This window comes from Archocentrus centrarchus, chromosome 7 (genome assembly GCF_007364275.1).
Source record: "Archocentrus centrarchus isolate MPI-CPG fArcCen1 chromosome 7, fArcCen1, whole genome shotgun sequence".
NCBI lineage: Eukaryota > Metazoa > Chordata > Actinopteri > Cichliformes > Cichlidae > Archocentrus > Archocentrus centrarchus.
In genome coordinates, this window is record NC_044352.1 from 14,765,140 (window position 1) to 14,788,765 (window position 23,626).

Genomic DNA, 23,626 nt, shown 5'->3' on the forward strand with positions numbered 1-23,626 from the left:
ACTAAGAGCGTCTGTCTAGCATAACTGCGTTTTAAGGTGGACTGGCATCTACGTGATCTTAGCGGCTCTATCAACTGTGTGTGTCGCCTTTAACAAACTACCATAGAGACGCCAGTTACCGCGATATCTTGCAGAGGAGATATCGCGATAGCAAGACAGAGTTACAAATCGTTTGCTTATTGGTCTGGCGGTACTGTTGTAAGATGGCGCCCAGCGAAATATGAGTGGTCTAGAGAAAGAAAAACTGCAGCTTACCATCTAACGAAAACTAAGGGAAAATAAAGAATAAACCAACAACAGAAAATACTAAAATCACTTCGGTTTCCTGTTTCTTGTAAGAGGAGCGACGTTTCGAGGGCAGAGAAGTGGCTCAGACCTCGGCCCTTTGAGGAAGAGAGGTAGCTAACGCGCCCGCTAACATTAGCCTGCTAGCTTTGGATAAAACAGAAAAAAAATGTAATCGGTGTAACGTTACCGACACAAGAGAGCTAGCCCAACTTCCGTTGTTCCTGCATAGGTGTTGCCTGCGTGGATGCCGACGTGTGCATGTTTGTGTGCATGGAGGCATTAGTACGCATTTCCAAACACAGCTGTGACTGCATCTGATTTGCAAACAACACGCGGCTAGTTAGCCGTGCACCTGGCTAACCTACCGACTTGATTGGCTGTCGTATGGATTTTGACCTATATGTTGAATAATAACAGTTATTAAAAAAAATTGCATGTTTTCTGTATGCAGCGCTTTCCATGGGTGGCTTGAATACTGAATCAGATTTGGAAAGTGACCGCGCTTTTGTCCCTGCTCGTTTACTCAGCCAGAATTAACCCTTTCCTATTACTATCCGTCTGTGTTGCAGCTGGACAGTGAGCCATAGGTCAGTTTGCAAACACTATTCAAACCAATGCCAGCGCAGCAATTTTCATCTTTTATCTTTAATCCATTTGAGAAATGAATGGAAAAGAAGTGTACTGTACTGATTATTAAGAGCAAGGACGTGCAGAGCTGTAGTAACGTCAGAGGGATAAAGATAACGGGCCGTACCTTGAAGATGTGGGAAGGAGTTGTTGAAGCTAGGTCAAAAAGAGAGCTGATGATCAGTGAGCATCAGTGTGGCGTCATGCCACGAAAGAGCACTACAGATGCAATGCTTGCTTTGAGAGTGTTGATGGGTAAGTATAGAGGAGGAAAGCACTGTGTCCTTGTGAATCTGCAGAAAGCCTATGATAGGTTGCCAAGAGACAGGTGTGTGGTAGGAGTGACAGATGGGTTCAAGGCGGGGGTGGGATTACATCACGGACTGGCTCTAAGCCCCTTCTTGTTTGCGATGGTGATGGACAGGTTGGCAGATGAGGTCTCTGTGGACTATAATATTTGTAGATGATAGTGTGATCTGTAGTGAGATTAGGGGGCAGGTGCAGGAGAGCCTGGAGAGGTGTAGGTATGCTCTGGATAGAAGAGGAATGGAAGTCAGAAGCTAGACAGAATACAGGTGTGTTAATGATAGGGAGACAGGTGGAAAGGTGAAGCTGCAAGGAGGAGAGGTATTGAAGGTGGACCTTGTTCCAGACCCCTCAGAAGTTAGAACTCAGGAGTGACCCGTTAACCCATTCCAGTAGTAAAGTTGGAAAAGTGAGGGGAAAAAAAACAGGATTTGTTTTGGTTTTTAGCAGGTACAGCCATTCGGTTGAGATGGTGACACTGATAGAATGACTGGAGGTGGGATAGTTGAAGAGATTTTCATTGGGAGTGAACAGTATGGACAGGATTAGAAATGAGTATGTCAGAGCTACGGCTAGGGATGAGCGGTTTGGAGGCGACGGCAAGGCTGAGATGGTTTGGATGTGTACAGAGAATGGGTAGTGGATATATTGGACAAAGGTTGTTGAAGATGGAGCTAAAAGAGGAAGACTGATGAGGAGGTTCATGGATGTAATGAAGGAGGACATGCAGAGGGTTAGTGTGACAGGATGGTGCTAGAGATAGGATGAGATGGAAGCAAATGTTCTGCTGTGGTGTTCGCTAAGGTAGCAGCTGAAAGAAGAAAATCTTTAATCCATCTGTATTTTCAAAGGCGATTAACTTTTAAGAGTTTTTAGTGTTAATGAAATTTGTTTTCATGTTACCGTTAATGCACTTTGATTTAAATTGTTGCTAATTAATAACTGTGCTTCACAGGAGAGAACACTCTTAGCAGCAATGAATAACTCACTGGATGGTACGGGCTCCTATGAGGAGCTAGTTAGGCAGAAAGCTCGTAGCATTCCTCAGCATCGCATGAAGGAGTTCCTGGAGTCCCTGGCCAGCAAAGGTCCAGATGCCCTGCAGGAGTTCAGCCAGCAAAGTGGAGACACTACAACCACCACCACAACTATGGTCTACCAGCAAGAGGCTAACTGCATCTACACGGACAGCACAGAGGTGGCAGGGTCATTGCTTGAGCTGGCATGTCCGGTAAATAAGGACTCTAAATGACCAAAACCCAGTCTGTAAAAAGATAACTAGATAAATGAAGGTCTCTGACATGTACTGCCTTATGATGCAGGTTCAGGTGCAGGTCCAGCCACAGCAGCAACAGATACAAGAGACCGCATCTCAGCAGCAGGCTGTGCAACAGAATACAGAGCAGCAGATAGTACAGGTCTGTATCTCTGTTATCTTTTTGCTGACTATATCATTAAACTTATTATTCATTGATACTCTAATCCTTGACTTTTATTTTTAGGTGCAAATCCAGGGTCAGCAGCAAGGTCAGATGCTGGGTCAGGTTCTTCAGGTGCCCTCTGGCTCCCATCAACAGCTACAAGGTGTGACTACTGCACAGCTGATTCAGCCTGGAGAGCTGACAGAGGAACAGCACCAACAAGTAAAGAGATAAACAAATTTACAAAATTGCAAATATTTAATCTGTGAATTTGAATTTACTAGTTTTCATCTTTATACTTGTCTTAGCTGCAAGCACAGTTGGTGGCAGCCGTTGCAGGAGGACAGCAGATCCAAATCCAGACAGTGGGGGCCCTCTCTCCTACCCAGCAGCAGGACAGTGCAGAGAGGAGAGTAATGGGAACTACAGTTGCAACATCCCAGGGAGCGGGTGTCCTCCAGCCAGCCAAGAAGCGTAAGGTGGACATGCCCATCACTGTGTCCTATGCCCTGCCCGGCCAGCAGGTAGCCACAGTCCTGGCTATCCCTCAGGGACAAGGCCAGCAGCAAAGTTACGTATCTCTGCGGCCAGACCTCCTAACTGTGGACAGCTCCCATCTTTATAGTGCAACAGGTACTATTACCAGTCCCACAGGGGAGACCTGGACCATCCCTGTGTATTCTGCACCTGCTGCATCTGGAGGCCGTGAGCAGGTAACGCATATTGCTATCCCCCAGGAAGCTTATGGAACAGTGCAGGTTGCAGGAACAAACACTACAACAATGCCCACACAAGTTGCTGTTGAAAATGACAAACTGAAAAACCCTGCCAGTCAAAGTCAGACAGCACAGGCTGTTTCCAGCATAACAAGCTCTGGAGCAATGGGAGGCCAGGAAGAAGTGGTGCACACGCTGGCTGCAAACACACTGTTCCCTGCTCAGCTGATGAATGGAAACATCCACATCCCAGTGGCAGTACAGGGCTACTCAAATGCTACACAGTCCCTTATCTGGGACCCACAGCAACAGGTGCTGCACACACAGGGGCTGACAGGACAGGACACACAACAGCTACAGGTAATAACACAAGTATTCAGCTATGTTGGATTTCAACTTTAAACAGATCAAGATGCATTCTGCACTGCTTGAGATAATAGTGTTGGTATGCTGTGTTTATGCAGGGTCAGACAGTCGTTGCAGAGGTAGATGGTCAAGGTCAGCAGCAGGTGCAGGTGCAGGAGCTGCTGTTGCCTGCTACTCTGAAGCCAGAGGAGGGGCTGGATGTGTGGCGGCTTTGGGCTCAGCGTAAAAACGCAGAGTTAGACAAATCAGACAAAAATAAACTTGCACCGATTGGCAGTAAGTGTGCATGCCCAATGATTAAGTATGAGTTAAAATGATTAGATAAGACATGTATTGCCATTTCCTTTTCTTTGTTTTTTTTTATCTGTTTGCATAGTCACTTGTTTTGTTTGTTGTAGGACGGCAGGCTCTGCGTTTCCAGGAGGATTTGGTGTCATGTGCAGTTGCTGAGCTCTGCATGGGTCTCTCTTTGATGACAGCAGAAGCACGGGGGCTAGAAGGGGAGACTTATGAGGCTGATGTTCTTTACTATGTTTTTTTGTGCATACAAAAAGTAAGTTTACTTTGCAGACATAGATCTTATCTCCATAGATCATCCATTAAATACCTGTTGATATTTATGCCATATGGTAACACAAATGGAGTCCTTTTTTTTTTTTTTTTTTTTTTTTCTTGCAGTATATGTTTGATAATGGTCGCGTGGATGACATTTTCTCTGATCAGTACTACACCCGCTTTGCTCAGAGTCTACACCAGATCCTGGAGCCTTGGAGACCATCTGTTCATCCACTAGGTGAGAGCAAAGCTCAGCTGTTTTCACATGAACTCAGGGTGAGTCAGACTGGGATAATGTACAAAGTTGCCACTTCTCACCTGTGGCACACAGCAGAAGATAATCTGCTTCAGATGCATGCATTTTCACTGTTGGCAACACACTGTTTGGATTAGACGAATTGGCCCACTGAGCAGAACATGCAGGAGTTGGGACACGGTGCCTACTTGGCTTGCTGTCACTTTTCCAGACAATTACCTGTCCTGTTCTCACATGAGTACAGTTGGACATTACACAGACTTTGTACTAATGAGGTGGCAGTATAAAGACAGTTTAATATCTCATCTGACATTTGCATTTGCTCTGTTGGGTAATGTCTGTGAAAGCACTGTATAGTGCAAACAACTTTCATGTGTCTGTGTGTACTTCACTGTGGGCCCAGTGACCACCCAGGCTTGCAGTACACTGGCAGAAACCCTGAACTAGAGCCTGACCGGTATATGATTTTTAAGACTGATACTGATTACAGATTTGGTGATTTTTAAAAATCTAATATATTGGCCAATATTTTTTTTCCTTTTAGACACACAAAACACATACACATTTCCCTAACATTTGATATATGCTGTTATTTATGAGTCCTTACTAAGATAACATGACAAAGCAGTTTATTTTTAAACTGCTTGACTCTGCACTGTCCTGCTGCTGGTTTCTCCTGTTTTCCTTACTTTTTAATTTTCATGAATTGGCTGTTATTAATCCCAAGAGCGATATATCAACAAATAGCAGATAGCAATCAATATATCGATCAGGCTTTACCTTGAACTGCAGGTATAATTATATGACGCTTGTAAATTACCTAACAAGATATCATACATACAGCTGCATCATGGTTATTTTAAAAATCTCATCTCTGAATCAGTGACAGAAATATGTTTTAAATTTGTCTGTCAGTCCTATTATTGTGATCTCAGAAGCGCATTGAGGGAATTTATTGCTTTTTCATACAAACTCTCACTTGACCTGAGTAGAATTCATGGTTAGAGGTCAAGGTTATTATGATCTGACAAAACATTCTTTTATCATAACTCAGTGGCAACATTTTACACTAATGTTTAATAGGATAAAATGAAATGATGACATTTTATATCTAAAAGGTCAAAAGTCAGCTTCACTGTAACATAATGTTATGCAGAAACCCTTTTCCAGCAATTTTCAAAGACTGTAAGAAGATGAGATAGTGACCTAATGTCACATGGTAAAATAAAGATCCTTTTTACTGGTGCGCTGAAGGTCAGTATCAAGAATTAGTAGCTTCATTTCAGGAACATTTGTATTTGAAGCTTTGTTTAGTGTCATGGCTTCAACTTGGTGTTTTATCAGAATCAGTTTTATTGACCAAACACAGGTGCATTAAAGGCTTTAATTCTGAAGAGATATGAATTTAATCTGCAACTTGACTGGTTGGCAAAACATGCAACTGCAAGGTGGTAATTTAGTTTATTTTTAACTCTCAAAGCTCCAACTGTCATAGTTGTTACTGTTAATTAAAAATTACATATCCATTTAGTTTTCCCTCCAACTGCTGTTCTGGTCTTTGTTGTTTAGAAGTATAAACTTTCTAATTGCAGTTCCTACAAAGTTCTGTTTGTGGTTGTAAAAGGATGAAGCATGGTTTTTGTTAGAGACCACACACGTCTCTAATCTGCTCTTTACCCTCTCCTGCCAGGTTATGTTATTCCCAGTCATGTGACAGAGGAGATGTTGTGGGAATGTAAACAGCTGGGAGCTCATTCTCCCTCAACACTGCTAACAACTCTCATGTTCTTCAACACCAAGTGAGTAGCACAGCGCTCCCAACTGTAATGCTCTCTGCAGCCATTTTATGTGGTTGTCCTGTGCTTACTGCCCATGATTAACCCCTTTAAGTAAGAACAACAGCAGAAATAACTGAACTACAAAATACTAAATGAGATACTATTTTTCTGCCCCCCTTCCCCACTCCACTCTGGCCTCACAGTTGCCTGCATTTGCTTTTGTTTTTCATTTTACAGGTATTTCCACCTGAAAACAGTGGATCAGCATCTAAAAGTGGCCTTTTCAAAGGTGCTGAGGCACACCCGGAAGAGCCCCAATAACCCTAAAGATAAGAGCACCAGCATCCGATACCTAAAGTCAACAGAGCGGTTCATAGGACAGAAAGGTAAGAGCATGCATGGATTGCTTTTGACAGGAAACCCCCATTTCAAGGGTAAATTAATGATAACTTTGTACACTTTTTTCAGTGACAGATGATATGTACTCGGAACAGCTGGAGGACCCCGAGAACCCGCTGCGATGCCCCATCAAACTCTATGATTTCTACCTCTTCAAATGGTAAAGACAAAGCAATGTTAAGGCGGAATCGGTGAATTAAGAAGCTCAAGTGTAAAATGTGCTATCTCAAAGACTGTAATTTTTTTCATACCCTTTGAAACAAAATTGAAGTATAATTCCAATTTTGAGATGTATAAAAAAAAAATGCACCTTTGCTCTACGATGTGCTGCTTTGCAGTCTGGCCAAGGTTAGAGTTAGTGGCCCCCCCCCTCCTTTAAATAAAACTCTGCGTTTCTGTCAATGATGTGGGAAGCAGACTTCACATGCAGTATGTGCTGCGGCGCTTAAAGGTGTGAGAACACTGTTGCTAGGCGACCTGGCGAAGAACATATATACCGTATAACTTTTTCTCGCTCTTCTCTCCGAAAAGGTGACTTTTTTTATGTTTGCTGGCTTTGAGCATTGTCAGAGATCAAAGCTACAAACATTTTTGACCTTCACTGGCATTATTTTTGAAATAGCACTACATTGTTTATGAATTTATTTTATTAATATCACAGTTTTGGCAAGTAGTACCAGTATTTCAGAAAACAAGCTAAATATTTAGATTTAGATTTAAGGGGCTGTATGTTAAGACTGAAGGCTCTTGACCCCGTGGTGGTCAAGTGAGCAGGTGGAACAGTGAGTTGGGTGAAGGAGGACCTGAGAGTATGTGTGGGACTGTATGTATGGAGGAGCTCAGAAAGGTACTGAGGAGCAAGACTGTTAATGGCCTTAAATGAAAGAAGCAGCAGCTTGTAAATTATGCAGTATTTGATGGGGAGCCAGTGGAGTTGCTGTAGGGCAGGTGTTACACGGCTGATGGAGGGACGCAGGGGAGAGAGATTTTGTAGATGAAAGTAAGCTGACCGAGTTACATTATTGATATGAGAGTGGAATGAGCACTCATTCACAAGATTTATGTCTGAATTACAAACTGACCCTACACCGAGCAGAAGCACCAGGGAATTTCTTTTTAGCGTGTATTTTTCTCTGGTCCTTTTATGCACGACACAACCCCTAGCTATTTTTTTATTAGCTGCTGTTCCTTATACTCGGTTTATGAATATAAAAATGGCCAAGATCAGTCAGAAACGAGATTAATTTGTCCTGGATCTGTCTGTCTGTGAGCCTCCTTGTCTTCTCATTGGATGTTAATCTTCATTAGTTCATGCAGTACAACCAGCCAATGACAAAAAAAACTTAACCTGTGAATTGTGATAAGATTATGAGCCAGATGAGCTACTGATGTTCTGGTTCCTCTTATGTTCACGAGAGCAGCGAGACTGCGTTTATGCCGCTCCGCTGTTCCCTGTGTGACGGAGTGTGTATGATATTTGGTGGAAAGATCTATGTTAACCAGGTGGTATTTGGCATATTACTGAGTTGAAGATTTTGGACATTTTTGTGTATTGTTTGAGTTTTTTTGTGTACTAAATAGCTTGTTAATACGGCACTTAGGACACAGTTGGTATCTTTCGGTGTTTTTACTTTCTTAAAGTTAAATCCTATCTGTTCTCCTTTAAAAAGGTAGAAATCTGCCATAGAAGCAAGACTTACCATGAAACCTTTCCCTCTGTTCCCAAACAAAAAAATAATTGTATGCGGTTTTGTTGTAGGCAGGATAAAACTAACTTTGATTTGATATGTGAAGTGTTTCCTGAAAATATCCTCACACCAGCTTCTCTTTGTCTCTCTCTCTCTCTCAGCCCACAGAGTGCTAAAGGTCGCAATGACACCTTCTACCTGACACCTGAGCCTGTGGTGGCTCCAAACAGCCCCATCTGGTACTCAACTCAGCCAATCCCAAAAGAACAGCTGGAGCAGATGCTCGCCCGCATCCTTGCTGTTCGCGAAATCCAGGAAGCCATTAACATGTCCGAGAACGTGCACTAGTTGGACTGCAAAAACGAACTCAGACCTTCTCTTTCTTCACCCAGCCTTTGATTGCTCGTTACGAGTAGTTTTCTATTCTCTCACACCCTCCTGTGGTCTTTAAGGGTGGCATGTATATGTTTATTTTCATTATGTTTCAGCATATCTCACGCACGGACTGTATATACACATGCAACCAATACAGATCGTTTGTCTTACTGAGGCAGTCATGTTTTTGTTTTTTTTTGTCATCATTTTGGCCAAAGGATGTAGTATCTAATCTTTTTATTGGACCTGAACTCTAATTTAAGTGTTATTTTAACTGTTGGTTCTCTTTACCAATACTCTGGAACAGCTTTTTTTTGTTTCCTGTTCTGTTTTAATCTGTAATATATTTCATATATATTTTCCATGAGTTTGGCCTGCGCTATGCTGCTTTTCTTAGACATCCCTTGTTGTTGCTCTAGTTTTTCTCTTTTGCCTTGGTCACTGTTAAGTCTCACAGTGAATACCTCAGTGGTATTAAAACTGCATTAAGTAGCCAAACATAGGCGAAAAGCTCATTTTCAAGTTGTGTGAATTCTCTTTCTTTGTATTTTACTCTTGTCTGTCTGGAACTGAGTTTTAGTGCCGACACACTCAACGTGGGAGGTGACTTGCTTTGTTGGCTTAAGCTGCAGCACCACCTGTTGGACTAACTCAGCATCATCAAATCACAACAGGAAGTAAGTCTGCTCTGGTTTTGATTGCATTAAAGCGCCACTGTCCGGGTTGCAGCTGTTGGCGCTTGCCACACGTCGGAGGTGTAGCGTAGGATGCTGACTGCTGCTGGATCTTCCTTTCTCCCCGAAACTCACCAGAAGAGGGACCTGTTGTATCATACGTGTCTATTACAGGAGATATGAAAGACTCTAAAAAGTGGGTTAGCCCTTAATGTTCTATAATGTACAAAATTCATGGCTCCTTCATGTGCTGTAATGGGTTCATCTAAGGAGAATGGCAGTGCCTGTGTTTTTGAAACATGACCTTTTTTTGTACAGTCCCTACACCATGTGTCTGCCTTTCTAGCCAATCCAGTATCAAATCTGCACATGCATCCTTAAGTACTGATAGCCTGCATTGTGTGATTATAAAATGATGCACAATGATTTTTCAAAAAAAAAAAAAACTTAATAAAAGTCATCTCACAATGGCACTTTATCAGTAGTCACAATAAAAAAAAAAATATATATATATATATATATTAAAAATGCACTGTACATACTGTCATACTCTGTTAAGATTAAATATTTTGTTAGCAACATGATGTGCCAGCATATATAAAGTACAAGCCTGAAGGTTTTTGTCATCAGTTCCACGTAACTAGAATAACAGGTTTGGCCGCATCTGCTTTACCTCGAAATCATTTTTTTGTAGTGACAATATAAGCCACTGTTCTCTTGACTAGCATTTACGTGCATGTTGTCAGGCCAGTTTTCTGCCTGCAGTTCCTGACCACAAACAGTATACACTGTATGAGGGCATCATTATTATTTTTACACAGTTTTTCTTGTTTGCATATATGCATCTTCCAGCATGCTGACTTAGGAGGGGTGTGTGGCTGGATTCAGCAGTGAAGAGGAGGGGAGTAACCTCCTCAGGAGTTTCCCAGGGTTTAAAATCTGCTGTATTGTGTTCTGCGGTGGGTCTGCTAGAGGTGTCTGTCCTTGGGGGTGACGGCTCCTCCTGCGTGATCGGCTTCTCTGTCCTGAGGAGCTGCGAGGCCGATCCTGAATGTAGCAGTTGGTATTAAAACTAACTCTCTGGATCTGTGAGCTCCTGTTGATGACAAGTTGCCCATTAGAAGTCATTACACAGAAACTGATGATAGACTTCCAATTTGGTGTATCTTTGTGGTCACTGGGAGCATTTCTGCATTCTCACCATGCTGAGGTTCCCACACTGAGCCAGTGTAACAGACACTCATGAGCGCACACGTACTGCTCCTGAGCAGATGCAAGAGAAAGGGTGAATTATGGGTATGTTTAGCATGAACCACTAGTGCATGTAATGTTAATGTGCGGGGAGATGACAGATTAGTGGTAATCAAAGGAATGCTTTAATAAAATACAAGTATAGATTCAAGTACTCAATACATTTCCTATTAAGGTGAATATGGTGCATTGTATATGAATATTATCTGTATAGTTCAACAGTATTACAATTTAATATCCATGACAACTTTGAAATATGTTTGTTGACCTTGTTCGGGTGAGCAGGTGGAACGTGTAATAGGCTTCACTTAGCTGTTGTTTGGAGGCACTTTTACTTTGTAGTTTGACCCCCATTACCAAACCCAGATATCGTATTTGTTTCTCAGTTAATTTAATTTGACACACATTTACTTTCAAAATATAAAATACAGGAAATATGATCAGTTCATAAAATATGTGGTCGTGTTACAGATCATGTCTATTATTAAAATAAAATTTAAATTTCTAGACTTCAATAAATATATATTTTTAGTCTTCTGCTACTGTAGGTGAGGACTGACCAGATTCTGGACCATCCACATTCGATGCAGACGAAGGTCCTGCACAGCAGCCCTGATATTAGGCCGGATGCCCCTGGCACACAGTTGCATCAGCCAGAGCAGTGTTACAAATGTTCCTGTCCGGCCAATACCTGCACTGAAATCACAAAAACCGTTCACTATTTGACTGATTCCACTATGAACTACAGGAATAATACTGACAGAGAAATGGTGTTACAGAGAAGGCAATGGGATTAAAGTCAAAGGTCACACCTGCAATGCACCACAGCCGGCCCCAGACGAGGAATGGCTTCCAAATGCTGCCGCACATGCTCTGTGAAGGCACAGAGAGAGGGTGAGCTCTTAGGGACTCCCCTGTCCGGCCAGGAGGGGTAGTAATAGTGTGTGATTATCCTGTCTGTTGCACAGTCTCTCTGAAACAAATACCACAAGGGCTTACTCCTTTTATTGCAGGTGCAGTCAATGTACACAGAAGCAAGCTGCAGCAGGTAAAGGGAGCACACAGGGTGATGAATGTGTTATTCACTCACATGTTGGAGGTTAATGGTTGTGACAAAATAATCTGGTCCCTGTTTGCGAGTCACTGTTGTGACTTTGATCAGTCCGTGATAAACTATCCCTGGATCCAGTGGCCAATAACTGTCACATAAAACCTGCATACAAAGAGTTAATAAGGTTAGAGGGAAAGTCCTGGTATTGTGTGTGAATCCTTTGGAATTACCAGGTTTCCTGCATGAATTAAGCATAAAATGAGATCTGAAGTTCATCTAAGTCACAATCGCAGACAGACACAATGTGTTTAAACTGTTACAATCTTGTGTGTCTCAGTAATCTGTTGTATACGAGGCAGAATTCACTCTAGCAGCTGCTCTTGGTGAAGTGCAAATTCTAAGTAGTTAAGAAATCTCACAAATAGACACTTTATCGACCTTTTAATTAGTCTGTGAAATTAATCTGTTAAAATAATCTTGGGTTGTGTTTTTCTGTAGAAAAGAGTCTCAAATTGAGCTAACCAGTGATTGATACTGAACTTCTAATTTAACAAGAAAGCAAACGAGCCACACACACACATTCAAACACACAAAATGAGTAAGTGTCTCTCACGATGTCCTTATGTTTCAGAGCTGTCACCATGACTATTATTCTGACGTTTTGCTCCCACACCATCCTCCAGAAGTCAGCTATGGTGTTGGGCAAAGGACCCTGGGTGCAAATGAAGTCTCTCTCTGATTCTCCCCCCTGAAAGTTAATTGAACCGACACAGACACACACTTAATAACAGATGCAGACAGTTGTAGATGGGATGAAATGAATGAGGTTGAGGAAGCGAATGAGATCTTACAGGCACAAAATTTGCATTGATGTAGTCGGTGTGTGCATAGGAGTTTTGAATGGAGAGCCTGACGCGACAGTGATCATCTACATCCAGATGTTGAAAAACAGACAAAGGTTTCAAATGTTGCTACACATAGTTAATACTCTCTGCAGTATAATAAGCATTGCTCGTACATGGTAAAATGTAGGGGTATCTGTTCTTTTGTCTGTTGACCTCAGAGTTTCCGACTCTGGTGGGGAGATCTTTGCCGACTTTGTTGAGCTCCTGCACACACCCAAACACACTGACATGCATGAAAAACACTTTACAAATCACAAATCTATTTTCCAGTTCAAGTTAGAAACTTATGGATTACCTCAAACTCCTGTTTAAAGCCTCTTTTGTTGTTAGCAGCCAGTGCCTGGCATCGCAAATCAAACTCCTGCAAAATCTGCGCTCTCGGGAAAGTTTGCACCCTGTAAGACATGACTGGATTAAAAAAAACAAAAAAGCAAAGCAAGTTTTCACTGTGTAACCAAAAGGAAATTCCTTTAAAAATTGATGCGTATGTCTCTACAAACTCATAAGTGTCAAAACTAATTGTCACAGACAGGAAAGGAATACAGTATTATTATTATTATTATTTAGTCCTGTAGTGGATTAGAATGTAGAATATCACCAAGTAGAGTCTTTAATATTGATATTTTAAAATTTACACTTTTTTTTTTATCCTTACCTCATGTCTATTCTTACAGGTGATCCTGTACTTTAAAAGGAAACCTGGAGTGTCGAAGTTGCAAAGAAGACTAGTTTTGATGCTGTAAAAACAAACAAACAAACAAAAAAAACAGACAGAAAAACAAAGCACCCCCCCCCCCCCCAAAAAAAAGATTAGTTAAAACCAGTGAATAGTAAAAAGTAAATACTGAAAAGGTGTAAATCCTGTGTTTACGGTTTCCTCCCTCTCCCTCCTCAAGTAGTTAAAAAGGAACTATAACTTCGAAAGATAGAGACCTGACACCAGGAAAGTTGTATTCTCTCAGAAACGATTAATTAAGGCTACAAAATACACATCTTTTCCCATGGACAAAAACCTGTGCTTGCATTTCAGCCCGGCATTCACACAGAACAATTAGTATTACTCACCTAACAAGAAGGAAAACCTGTTCTAGCAAGTTGTCAACACCGAAGAACCAACAGCGGCGCAAAACACAGCTTGAATGTTGTGTGATTGTATCGGGCTTACCTTTGTAAATGTTTTAAGACTGCCGCAGTCAACTGAAGAGAATGAGTAAAATACTGCAATTCCCCAGGTCATCTTAAAGCTGTCTGCTTTTAATGGTGCTCTCTCTGTCCGTCTCGCGCTCTCTCTCTCCAGGCAGGAAGAAGTGTGATGGGTGGAGACAGTGGGTGGAGTGGGGAACACTAAATTTCAGAGGAGAGATGCCAGTATAACAGCTATGCTTTCAGAATACCGTAACTTTTATTGTACCAGAAAAACAAAAATATCCTTACTTATTGGAAAGAGCTAGAAATCATCTTCTTAGTACAGAACTGTAGGCAGATAGATGGGTAGGTAGTTTCCAGTGTAAGCTTGAAATATGAACTCTTAAATTTAGTAAGCTTTCAGATGTTACCTGTAGCTGCTTATGCGACTTACACGTTTCAGTTTATCACTATTTCTGGAATGTCTTATTTCAAACATTCTGCTGCTGATTTCCGTGTTTTCTTTGGCTCATTACCCAGCCTGTCCTAAGCTTCAGGTTATGGACTTCTGCCCTGATATTCTCCTGTCAAAATTTTGGTACAATTTTGAATTCATTGCTCCCTCTCTGATTGCAAAGCTTCTAGGCTCTGAGGTAGCAAAGCAGCCACAAACCATGATGTCCTCTGAGCCAAGTGTCACAGCATGGGATAAGGATTAGGTGCTGATGTGTGAACAGGTGTGCAGTCTCTGTTTTGCTGCAAACACAGTGCCGTGCATTCACTCCAAGCTTTTGTCTCATCTGTTTGATGAACAGCGCTCACGTCTGTCCACATTTTCCTGTAAGTGTTGTGGATCGTCCAGATGGTCTTTTGCAAACTTAGGACAATGTTTTTTTCTGTTTTGTTTTTAAGATCACGGTGGTTTCCTTTGCAGTGTCCTTCTCTTACCACTATTCTTCATTTAGTGTTTTTTGGTGAACACTAAACAAAGATATTAGCAGGTTGTTCAGATGGACTCCTGGCCTGTCAGGGGTGGAACCTGCCTCCTGCATTATGACACCTGGGGTAGGCGGGGCCCTTTAGTTTGGACACACAGAAAATGGATGGATAGATGTGGAGATGTATTTATTTGTGTGTGTGTGTTTTAATGTTACCCATGGATTCTTTTTCTGCATTGCAGATTTTTTCTTTCTTCTTGTGATCTTTGCAGAATGCCCACATATAGTAATACTCCTGAATTTCCTCCATTTGTAGCCGGTGTTTCTTACTGTGTACCTGCGCCTTTAGAAATACTGCTGTAGCCTTTTCCACCTTTGAAGTGTTTCACACCAACCTTTACTTACAGTTCTGCAATCCGCAATCCAAATTTCATCGTCACACTTGGAATACTTCGGAAACGTTGTCAGTACTGATCTTAACGTTTGTTTTTCCAACGTTGACATTTTTTTTTTTTCACTACAACTATTTGTGTGTGTGATGCATCGCCCGGATGTTTTTAGGAGAAACGTCCGACCGCCCGCACTGTTTTTGATAAACCTTCATGACCGCAGCCTTAACCTGATTGGGTATTTGTCCAAAGAGGAAGTGAAAACATGTTGCGCTATTTTCGAGCACGCTGAACCAGAGACGCAGGTTATTTGTGGACAATGTGAAATAAGTAAACCTGTAAACCGTTTTCAGTAGCTGTAGGCGATCTCTTACAGCGTGCGAGCGCTGGAAATGCAAAAGGTCCACTTTACAGATGGACACTCGGGATTAATTTGAGAGCTCAGACGCAGCTTCCTGGTTTTTTTGCTCTCCAAGAGGAATAAAAGTCAACGTGTCAGTCATAAAGACAAATCAGCTCTGCAGAGAGGCAGAAATGGATCAAGCACGACCGCAGACGACACAAGAAAACAAGGTAAAATAAATATATAAAAAAGAAAGGAAAAAAAAAAGGGATGGGGGGTTAGGAGTAACAAAGTGAAAGCGGTCTTATGCGCATGCTTGAAGTGTTGTAAACTCTACGGACCTTTATTTATTTTTATTTATTTATAATCATTTAAAATAAAATTAAAGAATCAAAACGTTCGGAAATTACACAAATAATAATACTGCTGCGATCTCCGAAATAGCCTGCAAATATAACAGGAAGAGTCATGTTGAGCACATGGGGGCACTATTGAGTAGTCTGCGTTGTCTAATTAAAGTAATCCTTATTTTCATGAAAATCAGTAATAATAAGTCTCATTAGTTTATTTCACTCATATGAGTCTTTCTTCTTAATGGGAGAAAGTGAATGCTTTTGACTGAGGGTTTAGCAGGATATTCCTGTCCCAGTCCGAGGACCGCTTGCAACAATCAAATCGAAAGTGTTTCTGGGTGGATGATACTTGGTCTAACGTTATTTAAAGCTCTACATGCAGAGTGAAAAATCTGGTGTTCTCAATCCATGAATATTATTTTTCTTAGGTGGTGGTGTTCCGGAATTATTTGCATAAGTAGATCTGTGACTAACAGCTATTATTATAATCAACTCATCTGTCGGCTTGAAAAAAAATTAAAAAAAGCTTAAATGCAGATTGCTTGAAGATTTGCCTGAAGAATAACAAATAACTTAAAATGATCTGGCAGTTATTATTTAGCAGATTGTTTCAAAATCATGTCCTACCTTTCTGTAACACCCTGATAACTGTGATTAATCCTGCCCTCTCACTTTAGGTGTCAATGTCACAGCGGTACAAGGAACACAGTGATGACTCCACTGACAAAAGGGCTACCAACAACACTGTGTCACCCACTAAGGTACATCCTGTTTAAAAATGACCTTTATAAACGCTCTCTCTAAAGCGCCAGATTGTGATGACTTTATTAACTCCTGTTAATTCAGGGTGAGAAGAGGGTGTTCAGAAGAGTGAGAAGTCCATCTAGACCAAGGGCATGGTTGTCCAGCGCTTACAAACCGAAGTTTGGAGGGCATTTCTACAAGCCTCGGTAAGAATCTCTGGGTGAGAATGGGGAGTACTTTTATTTACTTTATTTTTACCCAGCAAGCACTGATAATGAGACTGAGAATGATTTTGGTTGCTCATAAAGCTTCTTACCACCAAATGATGCAGTTTTCCAAGGGATGACCATTCATTCCACAAAGCCGGATTTGGCAGCCAGCGGCACCACCACTTGAGCCACCAGGCTTACGTCCACCAGAGAGAGCACTTACAGTCTAAATTTCACCACATTCCACTGAGGGAGAGGGTCAGGAAGAAGGAGCAAGTGAAGGAGAAGGAAAAGTATGAGCAGAGAGAGAGCACTGAAGGAAGTTCATCTCCAAAGCAAGAAAAGAGTAAGTTCATTTCTGCAGAAGAAGTCTGTGATAACACAGGCCGTTACAGCACACAAACACACACCCATTTCATTTAAACAGACATAAAGTCAGGGCTTGGGCAAAGTGTTTACTACATGTGAAGACCTTTTGCTGTTTCAGCATGACTCCATAAACAAAGAGAAGTCAAAACACATCTTTAAAAGTTTGGCGTGAAACAAGTTCTATGCTGATTGATACTTCAACTTCCAGTATTCTCGGTGCTCACTGTGTAGTGGAATCAGGGAACACACAAATAAACAACTACATTTGACTGGGTCAGGCTTTTGCAATACCAGTGCTAGTGTTCAAGAACAGTACGTTACAAATTAAAATAAAACTTCTGTTGTGGTGACGAGAGAGTTCAGTGCAAAAAGTGAGTCTGTGAGCTCTGAATGGTGACCAAAAGAATGAGATTGTGGATGCAAGTGACAGAAGATGGCTCCTCTAAAGAGTGGCCGGGCTCTTGCTTAGAGATATGGTGAGGAGCTCAGTCATTTGGGAGGGACTCAGAGTAGAGCTGTTACTCCTTCACACCAAAAAGAGGCAGCTGAGGTGGTTCGGGCATCTGACCAGGATTTCTCCTGGGCACATCTGAGGGGAGGGATGTACTATTGGGGAGGAGGCCCCGGGACAGGCTGTGGACACTCTGGAGAGATGAGATGTCACGGCTGGCTCAAGAACACCTCAGTGTCCCCCTCCCCCAGACGAGATGGAGGAGGTAGCCGGGGAGAGGGAGGTCTGGGGATTTCTGCTTACTGGGGATTTTTGCTTTAACAGGAATTCTAGGCTGTAGGTACAATGTAACCACAAACCCCTCAGAAACCCTACGACATAACCTATGTCATACCAAGATGTGCACCTCCCTGAAAATGTAACTGCATGTTGCATCAGTGCAACTGCTGTGATTGACCTGGTCAGTACTGTTGATTCTTCCTATGCATTTCCAGCTTCTTTTTCACAGCAGTTTTTGAATTTATCAGTGAGAGAATAACAATCATTGCCTCAGTATAAGGAATAATAATCACGCTATCAACATAAGGACTCACAAATGTCAGCTAATCCCTAGGGGGGAAATTGCAGAAACCATCAGGAATGGACGTGAGGGAATGTACAAAGATGTGGAAAAACTTGAGGAACAAATATATTTGCCTTTGAAAATAACTGACCACAACAAGGAGTGGGGACCCAGGAGGGAAAAAGTCCCATTATTTTATTTGTTTGTCTTGTGGCTGGTACCGCATGTAAAACACCAGGACACGACCACAAGGTGATTAACACTTAATGCAACATGCACAACCATAAATGCTGCCAACGATGTCGGACACTCATGCAGGTTATGCTGTAAGCTCTACAAACACTGCTGCGCTCGTCATCCAGATAAGCAGCAGAAGTGAATGAATGAATGGATGAAAATCTTAAGCAAAAGCTCTTTAATTTTACACCTTTAAACCAGCTTATTTAAGGATATGTTTCCCCCTGGGTTGGGTTATGTAGCACAGAGTGGTTTAATGGGTTTAGTATTTTAAATTAAATTTGAATAATTGTTATTAAACTAAATTAAAGGAGTATAAATAAATTCCTAGCTTCCATATGCAGTAATATGTTGGTATAAAAAGCAATATTAAAACTACTAAAATGCTAACTATTGGAGATATATAGCTTACAGCTTCATTAGTGCTCTTGCAGCTCACTGTTGCCTCCACCTCCTGTATTTATGATCACAATGACACATAAAGTGTAATGCATAGTGAACTGCACAAGCTTTACATGTCCTTGCACTATAAAATAACCACTGGGTGGCAGTATAGGCAAGCAGAGGCAGACACATTTTCATGAGCATTTTGCATTACAAATATTTGGAGGACATTTGCTCATTGTGTATCTGCTGGTTGGTAGGTAGTCACACTCTGGTAGCAACAAACCAACATTACATAATGCTGATTAATAAGGAGCTTTTATTGGACTTGATACATAGATTATCAATAGACTGCTAATAATCAGTTCATAATACAGTCCATCCCTCAAGTTACCTCTGTTATTTAGTTGGCTGTAGATTAATTACTTACTTGAGAATTGCTTCATTTTGAAATGGGAAGTAAACAGCAGGTTTAAAATATCTTGTGATCATGTTCCTTTGTTTTAACACTTAACTGTGGAGTCCTCGTTTCCTGTTTTTTTTGTCGGTATAAAGTGGTATGATTTGTTGCTATTTAACGGCTGAGTTACTGTATGTTTTTATTTTGCACACAGGCACTGTATCTGTGCGCACACTGCAGCACTGTGGAGGTGTGTGTTTGTGTATGTGTGAGTACCGAACAGGTTTTTTTTGCGTGTGTGTGTGTGTGTGTGTGTGCCTGAGTGATGGTGCGATGATGGTGACTCATCGCTGATTTGTGTGTATATATGAGTGCGAGAGAGAGAAACAGAGAGGGAGAGACTAGCCAGCAGTATATAATGAGCCATGACAAAGCTATTGCCTCACATAGGGATGCTACAGCCAAACAATGCAGTCCAAATCACATAAATGTCAGCAGATCCTGCCAAAACTTTCACTGATTTCAGACCATGATACTTAAGACACCCCCCACCCCCCCAAAAAACCCAAAAAAACAAAACAAGAGCCATAAACATAACATAGGTGACGACTTAAAGACAGGGTAATCTGGGAATAGAATCACTGGGCTGTATTTGGTATTAGTGCATATACATTTTTTTTTCTATCATGTTGTATTGACCTTGTGTTTTGCCTGTTTTCCAGCTACTAGACCTTACTCATCAAGGTCCTCTTCCAGCAGAGACAAGGACACGCAGTTCACTGTAAGTTCACCAGCAAGAAAGGTGCTCTGCTTTCCAATTTTATTATAAAGTGTCAAAAAATGTGTATCGTTCCACCCATTTATTTGAAAATCACTTAATTTCCCTCTATTAAAACTGGCAAAATATTCATGAAATGCTGGGTAGCACTATTTGAGTTACTGAAATATGGTTTATGAAGATGCTTTTACAATTTTATGGCCACATTGAAAAATTAATTTATGCAAAGATGACAGGGACTGGCATGAAAATGAATGCATTTTGTAAATTACTGTTGCAGCACTTTATTAATTTGGCTTTCAAAAGAAAATTAATTAGCAGCTGGACCAATAATGTGAAATATTTGTTGGTGCCAAGTTCTCAAATGTGAGAATGTTATTTAAGAATGTCTTGCGGTATAATACTCTCTTTTTTTTTTTCTTTTTTTTTTCTTTAGGTTTGAGCTGTTTGTTGGACAAATCGAGATATCAAAGTGTTACTGGACATTTTATAGGCCGATTGAGTTATTACAGACAGAATTGGCAGTTCAGTTGATTTTAATGATTAAAACAAAACATTAGCTGAAGCCATTGTGTGAATATTTGATTTCTTGTCATGTGATTGTTCCAAACACATGGGCTTCCACGATTAGTTCTTTTCATTATCATATTATTTTCACATCATTTTCCTCATTAATTTCTTTCTCGATAATGACAGAAAGAGCAAGGAATGCCCATTTTCTAAATAAAGAGCAAGTTTTTTTCCCTTCTGTTTATCGATCAGTAATATGTATAGATCCAGGTCGATGGTGTGTTTGTTTGCTCATCCGACGTGAGTTCAGAGCATAGACTTGAATGCAGAAAGCCCAGGTGCTGCAGAAACGGCTGAAATCAAATAGTCGCATAAATCTCTTGGCTGACCTAAGCGCAGCACAGAGCAGAGCGGCACATGATGAATCACAGCTGGTTATTGCTGCAGCAAAGTTAAAGTGAACAAAGAAGGGTGATGTTGTTGATGTTTATAGACCTGTAGTTTGGGGTTATCAATTTGTAAGACTTCCCTTTGAGAGGGTGTCATTCTCTCTCCAGTACATGTTTCTTTCTCTTTTTTAGCTAGCTCTTTAATTCATGTTAACAGCTAATTAAGTAAAAAAAAAAATAGAACACATACATATTTTATTATTGACCTAGAGTTGGGCATCATTGCAGGGCAGCAGAAACAATCTGCAAACATAATACCAACTACCACCTTTTAAAGATCCATCCATTTTCTTCCGCTTATCCTGTTCAGGGACACGGGGGGCTGAGCCTATCCCGGCTGTCATGGGGTGAGAGGCAGGGTACACCCTATACAGGTCACCAGCCTGTCACAGGGCTAACACAGAGACAGACAATCATTCATACCTATGGGCAATTTGGAATAACCAGTTAACCTAACCCCAGTAACTGCATGTCTTTGGGCGTAAACACAGGGAGAACATGCAAACTCCACACAGAAAGGCCCGGGCCAAGGTGGATTCAAACCCACACCTTCTAGCTGTGAGGGCAACAGTGCTAACCACCACACCACCGCGCTGCCCCTTTTAAAGATGAACATTAAAAAAAGTTGCTTATTTGGCTGAAAACATAAACAATAATTTGGAGATTTGCTCTCCACTGTAACTTTGTGTGTGTGTAGTTTTTTTTAATCCAAGTGTGGCCATCACCACTGCACTGTATTTCTTTGTTTTGTATTTTTCTGCCTGAATACAATCAGCAGAGTGGACGAATAATTTGCTTGCCTCAGGGTTAAAAGTTGACATGTGGCACTTCACTTTAGTTATCTACTTGGTCATTAGCAGCTCATACATCATCAGTGTTTGCCTCCATGTTATTGGCTAACTATCTGATTACTACAATCCAACTGCTGTCTCTAATTTCTGTTTTTTTCTTTGTTTCCTTTCTTCCCTTTTTTTTTTTTTTGCTGGTTTGCCAGAGCGACAGGAATCAAAGCAGAGAGAGAGATCACAGGGGGACAAAAAGCAGAGAACGAAGCAGAGACAGGGAGCTCCCTTCAACTGTGAGCCAGACGGCGGCACGAGACAGAGCTATCCAACAGAAGAGGAAAGAGATAGATGAGGTGGATGGGGTGTCATTACACGAACACGCACTGGCATGTACACACTCACGCTGGGAGAAGGGGTAGTTATAAACAGATAGAGGAGGAGAAGAGATAAGAGGAGCTGGGATTAGAGAAAGAGTGACAGAGGGATGATCCGAGGAAAGCGCCAGGAGATGTGAGACAAGGAAAAAAGATTTGTTTGCTGTAGTATAAACATTAGATTTGAAGTGCTGAGCCAGAGGCAATATGAGTGTCATTACTGGCTTCTCTTTGCCAGGCCTGACAAAGAAGGTCTTTTTCACTATTTTACATGATTGATGGTGTAATTCTTTCTCGCTGTTCTTATTTTTATTTCTCTAATTGATCTGAAATGTAAAGTGAGGCCGGCTCACCTGCATCACAAGAGGGTTCAGCAATGTGCTTTAATACTGTCTTCAGTGTGACAGGCATCACATGAGGTTCTGCTTATCGGTGTTTGTGTGAGAGCGTGTATGTGTGTTTCCACCCACTTGACGGAAAAGATGGCCTCTTGCTTTTCATATCTCCATGGTTGCAGGATTATAGAGGCACTGCAAAGGGAAAAAAAAAAAAAAACAGTCTGGCAACAGGTAGCTGATGCAAAAATGTCCACAGAACTCTGCACACATATATACCTTGCGAGCAGTCAACATGCAAGCATTTCCATGGATTAATCCATTCAGTGTAACTGGAAATACATGAGAAGACTTCATGCCTCATTCTTTTTTTCCTCCAACATTCCCACTTTCTCCTCTTAGTTCTCTCTTTTTGCCCTAAAACCATGATTGCATTTGTCTTTCAGGTGTACTATCAGGAATGTGAAATGTTTGGCTTTGTAGTAAAGATGCTGATTGAAAAGGATCCATCCCTGGAGCGTTCCATCCAGTCCTCGTTGCAGGAGAACCTCAGGGACATTGGCAAGCGCTGTGTAGAAGCCATGGAGAAATTTATTGAAGACTACGACTCACGTTGATCAGACCTGTCTTCTTAGCCTGTAAAGTGCTGAGAGTTGGATTTTAATTGATTTATTGCTACTTTTGTTTTTTCTTATTTTTGCTAATCTTGTGCATTCCTCTCTGCTGCCTGTATGAAATCTGTGCTCGGTTTAAAACTGAACACTGGTGAAAACTTAATATTTAATCATGCTTGTTATTTTGAGATTTGATGATGCTGATGATGCACTGGTTGTATTGCTCAAAAACGTCTTTAAAAATGTATTTTGATATGACATAATTTATTTTTGCTTGCTTATTAATAAACTTTGGCCTTTTAAACATTATGTGTTAGCAAATATGTTCAGTGATTTGTTCATGGTTGTATGGATGAATTCAGGTCATAGCAGAAAATACATTAATAGGTCAGTAGGTAACTAGGCCACACACTATTGTTTATGGTTTAAATACCTGTAGTGTCTGTGACAGTATTTATCTGAAGCAGTGATGCTCAACTTCCTGAGTGAATCAGGCCCTCTAAAGGGTGTCAGCTTTCAGTCGGGTTGAGGTTTGGACTTTGGGCCATTGCAACACCTCGATTCTTTTTCAGTTACTCTGTTGCAGAGCTGCTTTTGTGCTTGGGATCATTGTTCTGTTGC

The 23,626-nt window shown here is 41.2% G+C and overlaps 3 protein-coding genes across 6 annotated transcripts; 2 read left to right on the forward strand and 1 right to left on the reverse strand.

The window, feature by feature from the left end:
• The first annotated feature begins 194 nt into the window (after positions 1–194).
• LOC115783523 (glutamine-rich protein 1-like) lies at positions 195–9,859 on the forward strand. Of its 3 annotated transcripts, none has more exons than XM_030734388.1 (12): positions 195–398; positions 2,177–2,452; positions 2,544–2,639; positions 2,724–2,864; positions 2,951–3,718; positions 3,823–4,000; positions 4,123–4,277; positions 4,403–4,517; positions 6,226–6,334; positions 6,551–6,699; positions 6,782–6,872; positions 8,562–9,858. In XM_030734388.1, the coding sequence occupies exons 2-12, from the start codon at positions 2,198–2,200 to the stop codon at positions 8,746–8,748; spliced, it is 2,244 nt and encodes a 747-aa protein (XP_030590248.1). In that variant the 5' UTR covers positions 195–398; positions 2,177–2,197; the 3' UTR covers positions 8,749–9,858. The 3 variants fall into 3 exon arrangements, 2 of the variants coding, with proteins under 2 accessions (XP_030590248.1, XP_030590249.1); XM_030734389.1 differs by lacking the exon at positions 195–398 and adding an exon at positions 507–1,170 and having other exon boundaries at positions 8,562–9,859; XR_004020217.1 differs by lacking the exon at positions 8,562–9,858 and having other exon boundaries at positions 6,517–6,699.
• A 125-nt stretch (positions 9,860–9,984) lies between these two features.
• LOC115783525 (receptor-type tyrosine-protein phosphatase V-like) lies at positions 9,985–13,952 on the reverse strand. 2 transcript variants are annotated; one of them, XM_030734390.1, is made up of 11 exons: positions 13,822–13,952; positions 13,312–13,393; positions 12,952–13,051; positions 12,770–12,860; positions 12,603–12,679; positions 12,365–12,499; positions 11,791–11,913; positions 11,513–11,673; positions 11,261–11,396; positions 10,651–10,712; positions 9,985–10,545 (listed from the first exon to the last, which is right to left on the reverse strand). In XM_030734390.1, the coding sequence occupies exons 2-11, from the start codon at positions 13,314–13,316 to the stop codon at positions 10,311–10,313; spliced, it is 1,125 nt and encodes a 374-aa protein (XP_030590250.1). In that variant the 5' UTR covers positions 13,317–13,393; positions 13,822–13,952; the 3' UTR covers positions 9,985–10,310. The 2 variants fall into 2 exon arrangements, with proteins under 2 accessions (XP_030590250.1, XP_030590251.1); XM_030734391.1 differs by having other exon boundaries at positions 13,312–13,355; positions 13,822–13,893.
• Positions 13,953–15,169: 1,217 nt separating this feature from the next.
• On the forward strand, positions 15,170–23,295 carry LOC115783389 (periphilin-1-like). Its single transcript, XM_030734193.1, has 7 exons — positions 15,170–15,681; positions 16,482–16,565; positions 16,651–16,754; positions 16,880–17,103; positions 19,883–19,941; positions 21,892–22,035; positions 22,838–23,295. Exons 1-7 carry the CDS (start codon positions 15,643–15,645, stop codon positions 23,006–23,008), a joined length of 825 nt encoding a protein of 274 aa, XP_030590053.1. The 5' UTR covers positions 15,170–15,642; the 3' UTR covers positions 23,009–23,295.
• Positions 23,296–23,626: the final 331 nt, after the last annotated feature.